The sequence below is a fragment of the Acyrthosiphon pisum genome, chromosome A2, assembly GCF_005508785.2.
Source record: "Acyrthosiphon pisum isolate AL4f chromosome A2, pea_aphid_22Mar2018_4r6ur, whole genome shotgun sequence".
Classification (NCBI taxonomy): Eukaryota; Metazoa; Arthropoda; class Insecta; order Hemiptera; family Aphididae; genus Acyrthosiphon; species Acyrthosiphon pisum.
Window position 1 is genome coordinate 70,446,974 of NC_042495.1, and position 23,504 is coordinate 70,470,477.

The 23,504-nt window shown below is 29.7% G+C and overlaps 1 protein-coding gene across 3 annotated transcripts in view; it reads right to left on the minus strand.

The window, feature by feature from the left end:
- The window catches only part of LOC100168952 (neuroligin-4, X-linked-like), a 365,515-nt gene that overhangs the window by 145,021 nt on the left and 196,990 nt on the right, over positions 1–23,504 (minus strand). For all 3 annotated transcript variants that reach the window (XM_029490516.1, XM_029490517.1, XM_029490519.1), the window contains one exon: positions 15,500–15,661. In XM_029490516.1, the coding sequence (XP_029346376.1) occupies positions 15,500–15,661 (162 nt within the window). The remainder of the gene's footprint in view (positions 1–15,499; positions 15,662–23,504) is intronic.

Consider the following 23,504-nt stretch of genomic DNA (forward strand, 5'->3'; position numbering starts at 1 on the left):
CAGTGTGCACAAAATTTTTTTACAGTGTAAATATATTTGGGAAAATGATAGGATCACAATGCTTAATAGCATCTAATGCATTTGATGTAATCACTTCATCACTACCAACTGCTACACACTTGCCCTTTTGTTTCCAAATTTGTAGCTCACAGATTGCTGTAGTCAAATCAATTTGTGGTAGATAAAAAGAAACCAGAGTCTCAAAATCTGTATAAATTTATAAACTTTCCAAGGGGGGGGTTTGAACCCCCTAACCCCCTCCCCCGTGTCTACGGCCCTGACGTTACCTATGCTGTATAATAGGTACGTCAGCTCCAAGAGCGATAGCAATAAATTTGAAAAAACATAATGACGAAATCGACTATTCGGATTAATTGAAGGTTTCTATACTTACGATGGTTACGACTAGTCATCAAGATCGATACCTGTCCAACTATGTCATCATTGAAAATTATACTATCGTCGTTATTCCTCATTATTGAGATATGATTAATTAATATTTTACCAATCGTATTACAGTATACTATATCTTCATGTCGAATTAGGAATTTATTTTGTTGATATCATGTGTTGTACATTTAAGAAATAATATTCAAATACAAAAGATAACATCAATAAATAAATATTTAATACATACATATTATAATATATTGTAAAACTTAGAATTTAATTAAATATAAATAAATACCTACTTCAAAATATGTATGAATGTTATTATTATTAAATTTCGATTCCATATTCATTTATTCGGTAATAATCCGTCACGGATTTAGAAATAAAAAAGGTTTGGGGGGGGGGGGGAGCTAGATGAAAAAATGCACTTCAAGACTCAAGTACATAAAACCATAGGCATGAGATTTAATTTTTTACAGTGAATAAAAATATATTCCTCATTCGCGTGGATATAAAAAATAATAATAATAACAAAATCACTTTTTGTTACATATAATATTATAATATAAGCAAAATATTTAAAGTACCTTAGTCCTGACGGGGAGGGGGGAGCTTAAGCCCCAATAACCATCCTTGTATCCGCACCTGATAACAGTATACTTGGCGTGTTAAGTATCGCAGTCATATTTACTATCACATGGCATATATAATTTCAAACGTCGAGATCAATATATTTCTACCTAATAAATTATTTGAAATAATGATTAGTATTTTTTTTAAATTCAACCAATGAAACATCAATGATTTTTGTTTTAAACATTTGTTCTCTACTGTGTGTGTGTGTGGTGACACGCTATTGAATAGGCCTTTATAGTATAAGAATACAAATACACTGTCTTCGGAGCTTGTGGTAATCATTTCTCTATAAGACTATCGTTTCATTTCGGACAATTAAATCGAACTCGAACGACCGTTAAACGCGGGTCCGACAAAGTAGACGACCGGTGGTCAATAATAAAAATATAAAATTAACGACACACTATCATATTATAGTACACTGTTTAATGATGTCGGTTCAGTTGGCGACGCTCATTGAGGGAGGGGAGTGGAGCAAGGGGGGCACCGAAGCACAGAGATTTTTATTTTCGTATAGAAAAAAAATATAGTTTATATTAATGATGAGCGGAAGAGGGTGAGATTCACGAGTGCCCCGAATTCGGTAGACCAAAATGAACAATCGTAAAGAATAATAATATTATGCAGACGTCTGCGTATATGGGGTTGATCAAGGTTTTATTCAACGGACACTTGTTTTGAAATACTCACGTGTGAGCCGTACATACTATACCGGCTTTTAATAAAAATTTTAAATTTTCGTCGAGGAAATTATGAAGAGCGTACACACAGTATAAATCGACGTCAGCTTTCTTTATTTCAACGGCGGAAACGATTCGCAACAATTTCACAAGGAAATTATTCATCGTCTTCAACTCACCTATCGCGCGTAGCGTATAAATATTTTATTCATATATAATAACAACTCGCAGACGACAGCGGTAATACTGGTAGGTACCAGTGCATATTTATATTACATTGCATAATATGTATCTGAATAATATAATAATATACAGGGCGTAAACACACATACAACGATACATAAACACTCACACATCCTCGCACTTTTATTTATTTTTTTTGGCGTAAAGGCAGTTTTTCTTGCTTAGAAAGCGTTCTTTTTTCTTTATTTTTTTATTTTTTATTTTTTACCGAAGCGGTCCAAGTTAGAAACGACGTAAACCGCTTTTATGCGTATGTGCATGATCGCCAAACAAAAGCGACTTTCCCCGCGACCGCGATATCCCATCCGACCCTCGTTGGCCTGTATGCGATTTTTAATATTTATGAGCAAACTTTTCGATTTAATAACGCTTCTCTTGGCCCAGTGTAAATGCGACGTTGAAAATATTGTATTTTTGGCCGAAAAATAATAATCATGACCATAATAGTTTTTGACAAACGAAACACTACACACACATTCAAAATGCATACACTTCTTTCACCATATAATATAATATTATTTTAGACGAAAAATTGTTTTCATTTAATTGGGTTACTCATTATGCAATGACAGCAGCTGTAATAAAAACACATTTATAAAAAAATACTTTGCAGGTGGCTATAGTAAATATGAACATATTATGATTACTGTTATTAATTATTATGGTTAATATACTCTATCATTTTAACTGTTTAGTAATTTTAAGTTTAAAAATGTAACTTAACGTTGATAATAAAAATATGTAAGCAGTAACATTGTTCTACAATACGAGTTTCTAGCTATATAACTTACCTATGCTTATATTATATAATATATATTAATAAACAAAAATAATGACAATGGTTATTTTTTTAAAAACGTATTTAAGTAACATATTATACGGCTGGTTAAAACTTAAAATATTAATCATGTGTTTATGAAAACTATTATACTTTTATGTCTGCGTTCCATACAGTTTTCAGAGCCCTTACCATATTATAATATTTTCTTCGTGCTTCTCATTATATATTCTCTTAAGAATTCTCTTTTTGCCATCATTTTCTTTTTTAGCATGATATCTTTTACATACACATTTACAACACAGCCCCTATTACACTAACCCTCTTTCTCTCTTTTTCACATTTACTTAAGCATATTATATTTTACGGTGTTATCATTAGTAATTCTGTTACTTGTTCAATATTATATAACATATAAATAATGTATTATGTTTATATGTCATGCCAAGGCAACGCGAATAATTCAGGATTGTCACCATCGTGAATTAATTATAATGGCATCCGAAGATAAAGAACAATAATAATTAAACGTACTACGTTCAGTCATTTTCGCTATTGAAGATGTCATACTTAATAAATAATAAAAAAAATATTTTTGTAAACATTTTATTATTTTTAAATTATATATTAACATTTAATCAATATTTTAATAATATCTGGTATAAATACTTTTTGGTCAGTATAATTAAATAAACAAATATACAACCCACTGTAAGTATATTAAATAACTTTATAGACATTTTGCATTCAATTTAGATATTTTTCTCATTTGTTTAACACAACAAGGAAAATAATTCTATATAATATGTTTTAACTGCAGTACATTATTTTAGTGGTCTCTAATTAAACGACGCATGTAATTTAAAACTTTTGGAGACCTTGTACTCAGGAACTACTCTCAGAAAGGAAAACATAGTTGTAAGACTATTATAGTTTCATTGCACTAACTAAGAATCTAAAGTAGGGTGTTACATTTTGAGAATTCAACAAAACTAATTAACATTAAAGAAATATTTATATTTTAATTACTAATTAGATTAAAAAATTTAAAATATATATCCAATAGAGACTTAAGATAGATTATTATGAGTACACACGTATTCATTAAAGATAATAAACAATAAAACATTAAATCTGTGTAAATGTACCTATCTATCATAGCAGTCATAATATTGTAAATGTATAGTTAGGTAGGTATATCTAGGTATACTAAGAGTTCATTTAAGATTAATAACTACCTATACTGTAATAACTTATTTTAAAATATTTGAACATTACATTATAGATTGGTTGGAAAAAATACTTCTGTAAATATCTATTTAACAATTTTTATTACCTAATAATAGTGTTGACTATTTTCCTGTAATAGTTACCCGTTTATCGTAATTCCATCAGCATAAACATATCTAAGTAAAAAAAATATATTTTGATAGACATTTGACAAAGAGAGATTTGCATAAAAGTTTAACAATATTTTATTCATTAAAAAAATATTCATAGTAAAATATTACTATAATATTATACTAGCCTTGCTTGTATAATTATAAAAAATATAATATTTGGTTACGGATAAATATTTTTATTTACTAATTTTTATACTGTTTTATGGATATGGCAGAAATTAAGAATACCTAATTATTTATTTATTTTTACTTGGGTTAAGGCTTCGAAAACTGAGGTCATTAGCATGAGGTACTGAGGGGGAATGCAGGTACTGTAGGTTTTAAACACGTGTGTATGTGTGGCAAGGATTTGCTCCTAAAAACAGAAGTAGTAAAACACATGAATATACATTTAAAAAACCAATTATTCTTTCATATCAATGTGTTTTAATTCATGATATCCAAAGTCTACCTATAATGAAACTGGAAATATTTACACATTATTTTGATATTTATAGGTTATAACATAACAGTTAATATTATTGTGCTAACGATCAACATTTCCAAATAATGTTATAAAAAATTAGATAGTTTCATCTTAAAAATCTTATTTCGAAAGTATCCGAAGCAAACGGTTATATTACTATATTATAATTGAAAGGGTCAATGGATAAAGGTGTTAACTAACATTTTTGAAATTGTTCAAGTTAACATACACTTACACGGTTATCCACTACAACTAATGATTAATTCTTCTTATAACACGTAGGTAAGCATAACTATTATTGGTAACTACTAAATAAAACCTTATCAAATAGTGATGTAATGTTTATAACAATATAACACCTTTATTCATGCAATAAAATGCATTTTTGAAAAAATGTCAGTTAACACCTTTATCCATTGACCCCTTCAAATATGTCTGTTGTCTAATAGTGATTTGAAGAATATTACTGGAAAATAACTGGAACAACAATGTTTGTTCAGCGTTTTTACGAAGACGTGGACATTTAGATGACGTATAGTAGGTACTTACCGGGAGGTGAACGTAAAAATGGTGTTGATCTACAACTTATATCTTAACTACGGCGTCGTCAACAAATGCACTTTGGAGAAACAAATTGCCATTTCGATGTATTATTATACTAACAAGCAAACCGAACTAGTTTACTATATTTGTATTTTTTTTTTAAACAGGTAGGTTTTACGAATACGGAAATATTATGGAAAGAGATAAACTAATATCATAATATTATGAAATATAATTTAACATAATATCGCTGTGCGATGTGTTTTGATTGTTACGGTGAAGAAGTATACTGAAAATTGAATTTATAAATTTATAATGTGGTTTTTATCATTCGTCGCAAAGCACTAATACCCGTTTCGACACATTTTCATTTCCAATAGATACTTTTTTTTTCTCCACATCGTGCTGTTAATGGTTTTTCTGTCAAAACCAACGACAATTTTTATTCCTTTTGGCCAATGAAAAGTACGGTCAGAGTGGAGCAGGTAGAGACGCGTTCGGTAATACATCAACTTACTTACATATACCTTCGCGTACGCATTCGTTCACATGTGTTTGCTCCTCCATTAGTAGAACTCCATCGACCATAACACGTGTACACAGGCGTACATAATATACAATATACACGCGAATGCGGAATTTCGTCGTTCACACATATTTGTATGGAAACCTTATTCTTTTCTCACACTTTCGATGAAAAAAAGCACTTCTCGAAACGTACGCGCACACAGTACGGGCAGGCAGGTACAATATAAACGCGTTACATATTATTATTATTACGTCGGGAAAGTTTCCCGTTTTATTGTACCTCTAATCGCATAACGTATACGCCAGTCCTCTTTTGTGTACCTATATACCTATAGTGCCGTAATGCAATAATTTGCAATATTAGTAAACTATTGCGGTATTCGCTCGAAAGTGCAGGATCGAGAACAGAGTGGATAAGACGCGTGGGCGTAACCGATGAAATGCGCCATAAATAATGAGCTCAGTATTATAATAAGAGTAAACACAAGTGTACAACAATCGACCGTTATGACGTATCGTTCCTAAAATACGAAGTCGAGACGCCGACTCCGGCATAAATTCTTGTAACGAACTTATATACGTTTAAAACTCAATCGCTATGACGTACACATCGCTATATAACGTGTCTTACAAAGATTTACTGAAGATAATATTATAGTTATGAATGATGATCGTAATAATAATATTATGTTGTTGACTCGATCATTCTACCGTTTTAAATATTATCGAATCGTTTCGTGACATTGTCTGTGCGTATTTTTTTACGGACAAAATATCTCCATAATATCATTATTAGCATAATCGATAATCTAATCGAATTTTCTATGTTTTGACATTTAAGTTCTCCCATAATATGAACACTATTATTTCTTACCTACTTAATTTTTTTATTGTTTATATTAAAATTATCACAATTCAGTCGCCTGGTCAGGTAATGTTTAATTTTTATGTTTTGAATTTTTAAATATACATTAATTATACAATAAACGGATTTTATATTAAACGTGACTTTTAAACAATTATTTTATCAATCAACCTCGTCTAAATTAAATATGCATATTATGACCTATTACTAATAAGAGTCACAAAATTGAATTTAAATGTATTGATTATATAAGTATCCATTCAAAATATCATCGTGTAATATTTCTTGTAATATCTTTTACACAATTTAAAGACAAAAAACAATTATTTAACATGTCGTGACATGTTATAGTGGATTTTCTAATCAGATGTTTGGGCTGATGTTAATCCCCTCTAACGTTACTTAATCTTGAGAAGTTAATCATATGGGATTTATTTGTTAATTGTAATAAGCCACAATGATGCTATGCTAAAAACAGTGCTATATTTGTAGTGTTTTGTTTTAACTAAAAAAATAAAATTACTATACTAGAGTAGGTATGCTATACCATGTATTTTTTTTATAACTATTACATGTATTACCCGGCATTACTCGCAGATAAATGAAACCGAGATGGGTAGTCCTCTTGTGGCAGATTGTAACAAGTAACTTTTTTTTTCTTTCATAAATCAATTGCAAGCAGGAATAAACGTATATGTGAATATGATTTTAATATCATTAATAGCGGATAAGCCTTCCTAAAATAACTGGTTCAATTTATTTGTTACCCAAACGTTCCTTGAATCGTAGAAACCAATCAAATTTTTGATGATTCTATAATCTTCAACCATACACTTTGCCTTTCAGAATATGATATACCTGACAGCTGTTTTCCGTGGTTTCTATTCTAATATACTCGTATGACCCGTCTTAAGTACCAAATAATGTGTGTACAAATTTGGTACCAATTGATCAAAAATTGTGCATTTGCATATTATTTATCATTTAGATATAATATAACCCAACTAATAATGTCTGTATTAGTCGACTAACTTATATGTTATAATCTGTTGTCTATAGTTTCCATTTTACTACATTTTATATTCTCAATTGTTTTTATGTCGGAATCTGTCAAGTTGCTATTTGTTAGTTGTATATAAACTTCAAATGCATGAAATCGTTGTTAATTTAAATTTTAATATTTTAATAAATAAGATACATTTTTAATTTTAGGTATTTTATGTATTATGAACAAACATAATAGTAGCCATTTTACTAGGTAATATAATGATTATAACTAAAAAAAGTCCAACAGTTTAATTTACTTTTTGTTATTAATACAACATTTAAATAGTTGGACATTCAATACGAATGGTTTTCGATTTCGTAACATTATATAATATCAGAAAAACAAGAAAGTTTCATATAAAATGTCCGATTTTTTTTTTTTGTATAACACTTTTTCACGTAATTAATTTAAAAAGAAAAACTCGACGCTATAATTATATTGTTATGCGTACAAAAATGACTGATCGGCACGGTCAACTTTCGTTACAACTGATGCCGAGGATTATCAGGATGGTGCCGCGCAGTGAAAGCTTATCCCATTTAACGTCAATGTAATATAATTACTTATTACTAAGTCATATATCGTGTAACTTGTTGATGCCGAATCATTCATCCGCGTCCTCATGCTGATCGTCTCTGCACACAGTCACAATGTGCACGAGCATTAGAATAATTTAAATATAAACGTTTACAGTTCATGCAATAATTATAGTATATATATATTATATGTATGTATATATTATATACATTGGATGTATTTACTTTTTACAACAACGCCAAAATTCGGATATAATAATGAGTATTTTATACTAACAGACGTTAACTGAACAGGTGTAGGGGCAGGTGGAAGGTGGACAAATGTAAAAACAAATCAAACTCCACGCGCACCAATAATTTCACGAATATGTGTATGCTGCGACCTTTGCACGCCTGTGTACATACATGTATGCATATATGTCGTATATAGGTATTAGGTATGTAATATATATTATTATTGACATGTGTAATATTGGATACGTCTCCGTGGAAGCAGGTAATATATAAGAAAATAAATAAAAACCAACCCTTTACACACGAGCTCCGGATCCCTCAGTATTTCCGGCTTTAGATGTGTGTGTGTGTGTGTGTGTGTGTGTGTGTGTGTGTGTGTGTGTGTGTGTGTGTGTGAACACGTGCGATGTTAGCTTTTCGAGGACGACGGCGACGTCGAATGAGATCGCTGAGAGAGTGCGTGGTGAAAGGAGGGTGTTGGGGATGGAGGATAAATTGAAAGTGGAAAATAGGAAAGACGGTTTCGGATACCGCGCGTTTGTGTATAATGTATATATATATATAGCATTATAGTGGTGACGGTGCCGCGGGATCCTCTTTTCCTTTCCCTTGAAATACGAAATGTAAAATCTATAATTTATGCATCGGCACAGGCCATGTTGTCATTCACGTATGTGTGTACGATAGAGATATCCGAGTGGTAGAGAAATATACGGAGAGAATTAGAGAGGGAAACAGTGCGATAGAATACGAGATAGAGTGACTGAAAAGGAGGATAAATAGTGTGCGGGTGCTGTGGAGTGTGTGGCTGTGGCGGCGAGCCCAATTGATGCCGCGAAAACGATTTGACACCAACCCTTCCCGTCCTAGGTGCATCCAATTTTGTGGTAGTAATGTTCACACAGACCCTACTTTCGGTTTAAGTCGAAAAAAAGGGGCATCCAATTTTAAATGTCACACTGCTGTCCTGATTGGGCTAAGCTAAATATGTGTCAGCGCCTCCACACGTCCTGATAAAAGTTTTTGTCTACCACCTTTATCAAAGTCCAGACAATTTTTAAAAACAATTAACCAGAAAATATTATTAATATTCTACGGTTATTCCGTTTTTGCTGTGTTGTGTCTACACATTTGATATTTTTTTTAATACTGTTTATGTTAAAATATACCATATGCATATTTACATATTATATTGAAAAACCAAAAATCGATAAATAATAATTGCTAATTTGCGTCTTCCCCATCGTTATATTTTTCTGAAAGTTGAAAATATTATAAAAAATCTTTAAAAAAAATTACAGTTCGTTCGTTGAAGACACTAATTACATGTACCACTATTGTTTTATCGCTTTAACTGGAAATTAATTACTAATTCTTATTAAATTACACCGTTATATCCGAATGCAAATTAATGTGATCGTAATTTAAGCACTTAAAATATAGTATATTTGTTCACATAAGTATGTATTACCTACTAATATTATTTACTCTTTCAAAATTATTAAGTCTTAACGTGCATCATGTGATGCATTGATTAATATTACATCCTTGCAATGAATAATATAAACATGATAATATTTTATTTTTTATCGTACCAATATATTTTACAGTCACGCCATGTCGTACACTTTAATTTTAGTAAACTATCTTAAAATTGGTTAGTTTTCTTGTAAATTAAATTTTTACCCTTCTGAAATTGTTATTCTCCGTATTTCGTATATTATACTACCCGCGGCGTCCATTATTAACTGTTGAGCCACAGTGTTTATGGTTATTTTCTTCGTAGGGACTATATATTATATTACACAATTTCCGTTCATACCAGCTGATCCACCAAACATGCATCAACCACCTTACGAGCAAAAATCATAACTCGAACGTGTTTAATTGTAACCGTTGTTAAATTAATTAATCAATAGTTTCACGGGAAAAATAATTGTTTCAATTTAGTGCTGTTTGTCTTTCAAAGCCACCTAGCTACTACTATGAAACTAACGTTAAATAAAACATGTCTTGTACGCGTTAAAATATATAGACGTTTTACATATCGGATATAATATGAACTATGATGATGTATTGATGTAGGTACCTACTAATAGTGTTCAGATACAGAACTAATATTTGTAAGGTCTAACGATTATAGAACAAGTGATATGGGAAATATCAAATATATCAGTGCCACGCACAAGAAGGTTCCGTTAGGTACCATTAGTGTGTCCGGTCGAGGATGCACATTTTAATGTGAAATTGCTGAGGGTGTTGGCAGGGTATGTGGAGCGAAGAGCCACTTGTCTTTGTGATATTGAATCAGCGGGTTGTAAGCACTTAACATTGACCCTTTTTAAATATTTTCAAGTGCATGCTAGTTGTTTATAGAGTAAAATTATTTTGAAATAAATTGATAAGCACATCAAAATTGATGAAAGCTCGTTCGTACGTCGGGATTTCATCATGGTTAAATTTATTGGAAATAATCTTAGAACATTTCAATAGAAATGTCTTAATATGTCAACTTTCTAGATAGTTTTTCAAGACTTGTAGATGTCCGTCAAATACCTGAGTACAGTGAATAATTGTGTGTCACATTATACAAACGGTAAGTTTTAAGCGAACAAAAAGCATTGAACACTTCTTCACAATGCGTAACTGATTTGCTATTGTATGTTATTTATTAGTACCTATTTAAAAGTGACATTTCATAAACGTATTTTAAAAATAATGTTTTATTTCAATAAAAAGATTGAAAGCTCTGTGTTCGTGCTGAATCAACAAAAACCAAATCTAAAACAATTTAAATCATTATGAATGTAAACAAAAGTTGCGTGACTCTGACAAAACTAAGCACTATGTATTTCTCTATTTGATGAAAAGTCATTTTTCATTTTTTTCCCGTAATAATTATTTTACGTAAATCAACCGAATGAAATGAGTCGTCGAATTAAAATATCGCTGTCAAATGTTACAAGCGGTTTTTTACGCCTCAAACTATTTTAGTTGCATTAAATTTTCCGGTCTGTTGCTTTCAACACGAAACGGGGTGGATTATTTGAAAAAAAAAATAAGCTATACTCTAAATTTAAGAACTACCCGGCCCCTAAGCACATTTTAAAATACAATCCGTTTTAATGGTTCTTGTCTGTGGTGGGTAAAACCCATCAATTACTTTTTCGTTTAAAAACCACGTTGGATATACACAAATATATATATATTATATTATACGCATGCATATAATATCCCCTTGGCCTTGAGCAAAACGTCAATCTCTAACAACCATGAAATTGATTTTTGATGTTGTTATAATATCGCGTAGTGTAACGTTTTACACCTAAATGGCTGTATATGTCCGTGTCAAACCCCGTGCCGGCGCGCAGCGGCAGACGCAGACGTGTGGTTTTTACGACCATAATCACTCAAGGACTTTTTAATTTTTACTCCGAACGCGTCGCAATTTTGGCACTGGGTGCTCGGATGTTATTATTACTGTTAATATTTTAAAATCAAAATTTAAGGTATCGCGCAATGTCTCATATCGGTCGGGTTACTGTCGCACGGTTTCAAATAATAATTAATTTCTCCATTCCTGCAAGCCTCTCCATCATAATGACAATAATAATATAATACACGTCATATAGTATTAGGAACGGTATTTTTAAAGACGCCATGTATTCTTTTTTTCTGAACGGTTTTGTCTAGAAAAAAAAAACACAACGCTAAAACGAATTGTTCTCGACATGGTATTTTTATTATTGTAAATGTGTTACATTTATTCGCGAAAAACTTGTTTACAGTACACAGAATGTAAGCTGATTTGGAATCTAAGTATTATTGCGATATTATTAAAACTTTTGTTCACAAATCCACTGGCAATATTCAATATTTTTACGAATATTATAACAACGCGTTCACATCTGTGAACACTACAGTACTTTTGTTAACAAAAACATTTACAATTGAAATGTGTGAAAAATCTATTGTAAATATAAATTCCAATAAAAGCATTGTCAGTATTAACAAATATGGAATGGTAAATTGATTTATTTCTTTACGAACTCTTATTAATTTAGTATCAATATTGTAAATGTTTAAAACAATACATAATATTAGTATTAAGTACTTATTAAATGTCTCTAAAACTGTATAAACAATAATAATTACAAATCTAAATGCTATGCTTTTCTTCGGTATCCACAAGTAAGTAACTGTAAGCACAGTGTTGTAATGGCTAGTCTCTACATTATAATAAAATAATATATTTAGTTAAATAAAAAAAAAAATTATCTAATACCAAAATCAAATACATTTAAAAAAAAATGTGGACCGCTCTGCTTTACAGTAGATTTCAAGTTGGACACCATAATGGTTATTATGTCGAATTTGAATTCAATGATATAAAATCATTGCATACGAAAAACTATTCTGAGCGAAGACTTTCTTTCCACACATATTACTAAGTATATTTTATTATATTAAAGTAATTTATCTTAATATACGCAACGCATTTACTATTTCAATGCTTATATAGGTAGCTACAATAATTTGCACATTTTTATAAATTTGATGCATTTTGTAAAAGTTTTAACTTTAAATTCTTAAAGAAAAAAAACCGTGCCTTTCTATCTTTAATATTTTTAAATAATTTAGTATAATAACTTATGAGAAATCTTGAATCAGATTTTCAAGCTGTTTGCCACAGTGAAAAAAATGTATCGATTATTATAGAATAATAATGATAAAACAATTTAAATAATCATAAATAGCTCAAAACGAGTCAAAATGTTTTGAAAATTGATCGATGTATAGAAATTGATTATATTATAAACATTAGGTGAAAATAATGTCTATACGGTTATGTTTTTTCGAGTTAAAAAAGAAAAAAAAGAAATTTATTTTGGCAGAAACAAGTTTTGAATAAAGATTCCTGTTCACATTTTTTTTTTTTGGAATGCCAAAACTAGATTCGCTTTTTCACCAGAAGTGATACTGAAGTTGAAAATCTATGCATAATTCCGACTGAAAAATCAATAAAATCATTGTTCCACTCAGAATCTAAAAATATTTTAATTTTTTTTCTGTTTTATGATTTCATAGTATACTTTCATACGGTTATCATTTTTCTATTTATAACAAGCTTATGGCAAATAATTTTATCGTGTCGATTTTGATACATATCAGAAAAATATGCCACTGCTGTAATGGATGATGCAAGAAATGGATAGTTGATCCACTGTTTTAATTTATACGTCATATTATGGTATATAATTATAGAAATATATAGTAGTGATTTCACAATTTTATTTGAAATTGTACGTCTGTCGGTCTGTTATGTTTTTCAAATTTAAAAGGATACAGTTCAAATAATAGTATAACAAAAGCGGGTTACCGTTTCTGTCTGTATTAAATACAAATTCAAACGGATGGTTCCAATAACTTATTTCCTAGAACTGTTTGTTTACACAAATCCATATTTTCGAATGTCACCGACAACCGACAATTTGTTTTTTACGTTTAATTTATCAGGAAAACAATATCTGTTCGGATATGGTGTACGGTCATATTTCGTTCACCGTTTTTTTTCCTCTATGCCAAACGTAATCAATCATCGATGCATCATGGCGATGACACATGATAGGGGAAAAAAAACAAAACTCGTGTTCAGCAACGGTATTACGGCCGAGGATTATGAATTATTAATAGGCGTCATCGTAATTACACGGAAGGTGCCTGGAATGTCAAAAAATTCAGGAAAAATGAACACGAACTACGGCTTTCAAAGGGTTTACGACAGGAAAATATGATGAAGAGATAAAGTTTAACGTAGGTATTTCTAAAGCATTCCTAAAGTATCCGCTCGAAAAAAAAAATGTACCTACTAATATTACATCAGTCTCACCTTTTAAAATGATATTAGTATTTTTAATAAATTTATTTATTTGCTGTTGTAAATAAACAGATGAAATATATACCAACTATAATATTTATAATAAATTATTAGTATACCTAAGTAATTTTTAATAATGTGTTTATAACCTAAAAATATCTACATGGTTTTGGTGTTTTTTAACTATATGAAATCATAACGCGTTTTTACGTACGAAATTCCTTATCAATGACTGATTACTAGAGTTAGGATGTTGATGACTTTTGCATTTTTTTTCCTTTTATTCTGTACAATGCTATCCTAGCTAAAAATTTGTTTCATGCTCCCTTGATGCAGAACATTCTAATTTTATTTTGCATTTACTTTTTATACAATGTGGGGCATTTTGGAAACAAATTTAATTTATTTAAAATCTAACTTTAGATTTGGACTATTAGTAAAAAATAATTTTAATATTATTATTGTGTGGTATATATCCACAATATAACCATATCTATAATAAAAATTATTATTTATAAATAAGTTTTTTCACTTACTTAATTAGTATTTTAGATAAATTTTTGAAGTTTTTAGGGCATTTTTGCACTTTTTTTAGGGCATTTTTGTGTGTTTTTTAGGTCGTCAACATCCTAACTCTACTGATTACTCTTTGATTGAGAAAGTCTACAACATAATAATTACATTTTGTGTCACAGTTTATTCGTCTATATTCATACCTAATCCCGGCAATAACTCAATGTAAAGACTCCAACTCCGTGTAAAAACAACGCTAAAAATTAGTTTCTTGTTTTATAATTATTAAATATGGTAAATTTAATAAGGGGAAGTATTACCTATTCCATTTTAGAATTGAAATATTGCTTATATATTTATTTATATTTTACTATACTAAAATATTTGCTTTTATTAAAAAGAAATTAAAATTTAAAGGAACTTATTGAATGATATTTGCATGTTGTTTACACTGTGTTCAATTACATTTCACTTTGTCTATTTGAGTTTAGAACTTTTGTAAAACCGACATTAATATACTTGAAATATCTCTGGTAAGGACAGCATAAAGGGTCAATTACTGACCCTTGTCGTGTAAATTACATTGAAAATTTCAATGTACACAGAACACTAACATTGTGTACCTACTGAACTATTGTGCTTAACCTGAATTATTAACGTTCACAGACTCAATATCAAGCATTCCAGACACGCATCGTCTCTAAAAATGTTGGCGTTCAAATATTTTATTTTTTAATCGTAATTTATATACTTACCCAATATTCCTAGTCTGTAATTTATGGTGACTACGACTAGACCACCGTAGCTTGCCAAAACTGTACCGTCGTATGGATTCCCCGAATTCCACTCATACGATTCGCCATGTATGAACACAAGCACAGGCTTCGGTGATATTTTATCTGCACTTCCAAAATTCACTGTGACATAAAATAAAATAAAATTTGAATTATAAACATGTTTTTAGAATAAAACAATTTAAAAATTATACTACTAAATAAATAAACCCAATAACCCCTTATCCACCGCGAATATCTTTAAATATGCAGAGTACGATATTTTAATTGACTATTAAAGTAATGTTTCAGTTTTTAATCAAAAAAAATGTTGAGTTTTCTTATTCTACTTATTTATTTTTCGTTGATATTTTTATTTTATTTTATAATTTTATGAAACTGTTGGTACCTACTACCTATTAAATTAAACGCAGGCCGATACGCAACCGTCACATATCTAGAGCTCACAGAAAACAGATTCTTAATACAATTTATTTGTCTTTAATATATTTCCGTATACCTATTTTGTTTTTAGTTAAAACAAATTATGCATAACTACTGTCTAAAAAAAAAAAAGATTGAATTTACTATTTTCTAATAGTGTTTACGATTATTTGATTAAAAAAATATATTAACGTCGTAAAATTATTTTCGTCATGTAAACACATAAAATATAAAACATTAAGGACTAAACTGTGTCTATAATTTCGTAAACAAAAATACAACTTTTGTTGCCCTGCTATCGATTCTGGGTTTCGTCCAAAGTTTTCCCATGATAGCCAATTATATCCAAAATTCAGTAAATTCTCATTAGCTTTCAACTTCATTTTTTTTATCTGCCTCTTCTCGAGTTTTTGTCTTGTATCAATTAGTGAAACCAATTATTGAATGGAAAAAAAAACCCCCGTTCATATTATAATATATTATCCGTCTATACATTTGGTTCTTGGATATTAAAAAACTGCAAAGATTACATAAATAAAGAAGTTAATTTAAATCTAAAGTTTATAATTCCAGTTCGTTAGAACATGTAACGACTTCAGTATATTTTACAGTATTATACTTTCGACAAATTAATATAAAATATGTTAATTATTCCAAAATAAAACTCGGTAGTAAACACCGTAGCGAAGTATTTATTGTTGAAGTATAAATCCCCAGATTTAATTGTCCCGTCGTTTCGATTGTATAATAAACACTATAAATGCGTGGTATAATATTATGTATTATAAAGTACACCGAGGGAGTCCTAATGAGCGAAAAAACGGGTTGTTTTCACACCGTATATATTATTAAAAGTCTCCAAAGGCACTGCTGCAACAACGACAATGATAATAATATCATAATCGGAATACGTTACAGAGTATAACATTACACGTCGGAACGCAGGGGGGACAGATTTCAAATTTCCATAATATTATATTATTATTATTTATTCGGGTCTTTTGGCCTGCAGCTGCATCCGTCTGCAACTCTAGCTATGCACGTGATCCCATCGTCTCCGAGGCCGTCCGAAGTACAACATGACAATTTTGGGAATAAAAACGAAACAGAAAAACAAAAAAAAAGTGAGAGAGTGTATGCGTCCACCATTACACTCTGGGGAACTAAAACTTCTTTCATAAGTAATTGGGCCCGTGAAATTGTAAGTGAATTAGGGAGAGAGTGAGAAAAATCAATAGAATAAAAAAATATGTAATTTACGATAGATATTTTTGTATATTAATGGTTGCTATAATATGGACATATAAATAAACAGACGTGTCGTTTCATTTTTCGTTACAATTTATTTTCCACCCACACCTCAAGAAAGAAGTTTTACTTCAAAAAATAAATATGAATCCGACTACCGACCGGACAAACGCCCGTGGGATGAATAGTCGGCGAGCGGCGAGCGTTATGCAGCGGGGTCGGGGGGGGGGGAAGCATCCAAGTATGCCCGCGGACTGCTGGCGAGCCCTGTAGGGAATATCATAATATAATATACCGCTGACCCGTGAAATCAATTTGCTCCCGCGAATAGATTTGTGACCCCTACACGAGGACGGGGGCCTTAAATTCGTTTACCGGAAACTACAATAATGATGACAAATAATGGACGGGGTCGCCGTGCCGGTGCCGGGACGCACACACTTTACCTCCACCCCCGCTACCCCCGCCATAAGCCACCTCGCCGCCACTGCCGCCACTGCCGCCACCACGTCCACAACCATCGACGACCGTTGTTGTTCGGTCACGTTTCATTAACACGGTTGCGGTCGCGGGTTTTACGCGCATCTCGCGGGTATCGTTGACGTGCAAAACCATTCTTCTTCCTGCACAGCCGTCACGAACCCACCCCAACCTCAAAGCCCTGACAAAAACAACTCAGCCGTCAAAACTGACAACATTAATACATTATATTATGACCACGACCATTGGCGTTATTTTTCTTTCGTACAACAGACAATATTACTCCGACGCCCAATAAAGCACAACGTGTAATGATGACGTATAATAGTATCATGGTTTTAAAAATTAACGAATAATATTATATTATTAATATAATATCCGTATATTATGTACACAGGAGGTATATAATATAATGTAATTATAAGTATATATTTTTTTTTCCAATAAACAGATGGTTTATTGTTACAGAATAATTATTACGGTGTATTGTCTTTAATATTTTTAATTAATTTTTAAACAAAGCTCAGGGTTAAACGAGATGGGTTTTTTTTTACTATCATAATATGTCATAACTACTGACAAAACGTTTACGCTTCAACTTTATACCATTCACTGATTTTCGAAATCATAATTTTCGTTGTTTTTTTTCAATATGCTATTAACCTATATAATAATACATTATATTACTAACGTTATTTTCTCTCAAAATTAAAAAAAAATTGTATTAATTTTTGTACATTAAAACCTGCTTTGTATGAAAAATATTCGTGTTGACGTTAACATTCGATTAATTTAGGTGTCTATGGCTGATGAATAATATATTATGATTCGTGAATAGTTTATTGTTATTAAATGTTTGAACTTTGTGTGATAGTTATTCTGAATTCGAATCACCGATGGTAATTTACATATTGATGTACTCGTAATACCTTAACAGTTAATTAAATCTAAATATATAAATGGTATTTGTTTTTGACACAAATAATAATGTATTCTATTGAAATATAACTACGAATAATATAATCTGAAACGATTGAAACTAAAATAAAATAATAAATCAACTTTAAGGAATTACGCAAACAATTCAAAAAATCGGGTAAGTGGATGTCGCTCTAATGTACAGTAGGTTACAAGTGGTTGACTGTAATGGATAGTGTTAATTAATTTGAATTCAATGATACAATATTATTATTGTATACGAAAAATGATTCTAAGTGGAAACGATTTTTCAGCTTAAGATATTTTATATAATATTTATATTGTTATTATTAATACGGTTGCCGGTTAAGTTGAATTCAATTATTATAATTTTCTTATTATCATATTTGTATATAATAATATATTATAGGAGTATTTTCAAGTAACCACGATTAATATTTTTTTAAATATAACACACAACTAAAATCATTTTTTATTGTTTAAATATCTAATTTTGCCTAAATTTGAACATAAAATAACTAAAAAAAATCTATAATAATAGACAAAAATATTTTTAAAAAAATTGTTTAATAACACACATCATAGTAATACAATACATTCATCGCTCCGCTAGAATAAAAAATGTCATCTACAATCAGAATCACAATGTTGGTGAACAATACAATGTGATTCAATGATAAAGACTGTTGTATTGAAAGTCAGGTGCTGAAACCGGAAATAAGGTTATCACATTGGTAATCTACAATACTTTTGTTTCAAAATGTAAGATGCATCTACCTATACTCTATGCTCGATAATTTAAAGAATAATATTGTGTTGCTTGAAAATTAAACGTGTATGTTGATAAATTAAAATTTTAGTGTATCTGTAGGTTTTCTTTGACAATTATTTTGATAGTATTAATATTAATAATAATATGCATCATTCAATTTTAAAGTAGCCACGTATAAATGGTTATCATACTATATAATAGAACACAACTTTTAGAAATGCATGAATTTTATTTAATTCAAATCGCTGCTCAATATCATTATTCTATACGAGCAAAATGTATTAATCGTTATACTTAATATAGAAGAATAAATCACTTTTATACATAAGTGTATAATATTATGTAACATTTGAGCCAATTTTAGTTCGTTATTATTTATTATTGTTACCTACTGTGCTCTCACACAATTGAACTATTATATATTTTTTGAATTCAATTTCCGTTGAATTGTGGGAAATATAATTACATTGGTGTAGACTTTTGACATGTGTGACAATTTATAATTTTTCTATTTAACACAATGTTATCTTTCAACTGCCAATTTTGTATTTCAATTCAATATTTTAACACTAACGAATGCGTGAATCGTCGGAGTGTCTATTTCCTCTCACGATAACTACCAGAATAATCATATATAGGAACAGTTGTTAGATCATTTGTAATTCGATTTCGTCGATCAAAGGCAACAACACTGACGTGTACCTACCCCCGGGACAATGAAAAGAGGAAAAAAAACTGTCAACTTTGGTGAATGAAGTAAAAACTCTACAGTTATCAAATATTTTTATCTAACACCTTAAAAAAATTACTTCTCGTATATCAGTAGACATTTTTTTTTAACTCAATTGTACATTATACTTTCTCAAGATGACAACATAAAGATATAACAGTAATAAATTGCTAAAAATCCATTTAGATTCTATTATTCTTAAAATAAAAATAAAAAATGTTCATTTAAAGGAATGAAAAATATTCTTATGTAGATAATTTACGACTTCAAAAAATTTATTGGCGTAGTAAGGATTTTTAAATATAATGCTGGTAATATATGAGCTAAAAAATCGAATTCAGTGTTTATTTTAATTCTACATTATTTTACGTTGAACTTATTAAATTATGTATGGAACAACGTAAACTGTCTGATTCAAATCCCACAATAGAATAAATTACTTACGTCAAACAAAGTGCTTTTATTAAACAACCGATAAAGTTGTAAGTCACTCGCTTGAATGTTTTAGGTATATATAAATTAGATCACAGCGTATATTGTGTTATATTATTGCGTATTATAGTTTGATGTGCAAGTGACTGAGCGTTTCACTATCGTATATCTAATTAAAAAATAAATTAAATAAAGTAAGTTAATGGTTCAAGAAGATGTTTGATATTAGACTATTCATTTTATCAAAAATATTTATATAACTACAAAATTTAAACTGTACATACAAAATATAACAAGTGCAATTTTTTAACCAATCAAAATATCTGTGATTTGCCAATTGGTTTGTATGCTGGTCTTTCTTACATAATAGAAAGGTCATGACACGTAATATATAACTAATGTATAAAAATATTATCTCTATCATAACATACTATTTCTAAGGTAAAATTATTTGCATTTGGACTTAAGAGAAATTAAAAAATGTATTAGCTGAAGACCTTTTACACAGAATAATATAATATATTATGGTATTAAGACTTTTGTAGTAGAGATTTTTTATATATATATATTCATAAAGTAAATATAGTTGAGGTGAATACATACAATTTAGTGAGTACCATGGATATATTGATAAAACTAATGATTTTAAATATGCTAGTTGGAAAAAATATTTAATATATAACAATACATCCAACGGCTCGAGCATTCAAATATAAATATACATTTTGGTTTATTATTTGTCTAGAAAAGTTTGGTAGATATTCACACACACGTCAGCAAGAAAAATAATTATAAATGTATTGTTTTTATTTTAAATTCTCAACGCAAAGAATACAAAAAATTTAAGCTAAATCAAAGAATAAAATCATGTTTTTCAAAACCTAGTTTAAGCCAAAATACATTTTATATTCCGCCAAGCTTATTTACCAGACATATAATATATTGGCTTTATGTTGTTTACAAATCTAAAATGTTTCAATTTTTATAAGATACCAACGAAATATATTATGTACATTTACCGAATTTCTCGGTCAAAAACATCTTTGTTAGGTTAAGCCTATAAGCCCAACGCAGACTTTGATTGCACAATTGAAGATTTTCGACAAATTGAAAAAAAGGTTAACGATTTTAGACAAATGATTGAAAACGATTTGTTTTCTCCTTTGGCAATGCTGATAAAAAACATATACGATTTACTTTACTTGGGTTTTTATCTGAATCAGGTTTACGAACGAAAATCATTCATATTATACACTAACCTCATAACGGATAGATACAATTTAATTTACTGTGGAAATGAGTTTAAATATTTAATATATTTTAGATATACGTCAACATAAAAAGTTTAATCTCTGCGTTGTGGATATAGAGTTTTAGAGTAGTATGGAAATATTCAAACCTAAATTTAATTTAAATTTTGGAATTTATTATGCATCAGAATTTTGTGAATAGTTAATTAACCATGTATAATATAGGTAATTCACATAATTATTTTAAGGCAAATGTTGGGGATCACTGTTGATTTTAATTCAAAGCACACAAGCATCGTTTTGAAGTGTACAATTTTAATGTATAATTTATACACGTTGAAGCTTTATAGTAAAATGCATATAATGACGTTATATTATTAATATTTAATACTCTATTTTTGGTGCACTATTTTGTTGTGCAGGCGAAATGTTAAGTTTTTGGCAGAGCCACAAGTTCAAGAACTACGAAACGATAATGGAAGATTGAGGTATATTATATTTCACTGTGGTATATACCAACGAAAAAAGTTGGAACTAGTGTGGGGCGCGGCGATGGGATAACGAACCACAGAAACATTAGTAGAAACGGAAAAATAATTGAATTTAATTAACAACAAGCCAGATCTATTTTTGGGCCTAGTGTTGTATTGACTGACGTGTCATTTATTCTGTGGTTGTAATAATAATTTCTATAGGCCGTATACAGATGGACATGCTAGATGAGAGTTGTGCCCAATGCAGACATAATATTCACTTATACATCGAACAACTATAGAATTGAAAAATAATATTGATGGTACTTACCTTTTAGCAAGTTTAAGGGAAAATAAAATGTATTTCATTCGTAGAATCACCACTAGAAATTGTCAATGATCTGCGAACAATACCTTTTCATCAAATGTCGACCTACAATTTATATATGACCCACTTTTAATGTCATTAAAGCCTCACTAATTTTGGATTCTTAGTGGAGCGATGTATATAATAATAGGTGTACGATTATGTGAATGTATGTGCGTGTTTTTGGATTTTGTTTAAGGAATTTTTAGTGTCGTTCATGACGTTTTAAAACTGAAGAAATGCACCAATCTGTATATTTGGAGGGGTTTCTGGTAGAAAACTATATGATATTATATATTATAAACAATATATTATTTTAATAATATTTATTATATTATTATAAAACCAAATCATTCGTCCGTATTATGTGTCGGTTGTATCATTGTTTTTTTTATGATTCTTTGCCAACGAATATAAGCATGTATATTAATATATATTTTAATATTTAATATATAATAGTCTCCATTTAAAAGATTTGTTTGGAGTTTGATATAAGTATATAAGTATATTATTTTCTATAGTCTTTTAGTTAATGTATTTAAACTGAACATAATATTAGTGAACCAAATTAATTGCGCAATGAATGCATGCTTGTTTTATTTAATACAGTCAATTATTATCGTTTTTGTAACAGTTTAAACGGAAGCCGGAAAGATTTTTTAAAAATGCACATATTAGTATAACTATACTTATCATTAGAAGTCTCTATTTAATTTACTATTGATATTTAAAACACAAATAAAAGACAAAACTTATGGTTTTTTTTTTTTAATTAGGGAACAGTTATAATTATACGGATTACTTTAGACATTTTAACATTTAGTGGTAATTAGATTTGTTAGTCAATTCGAT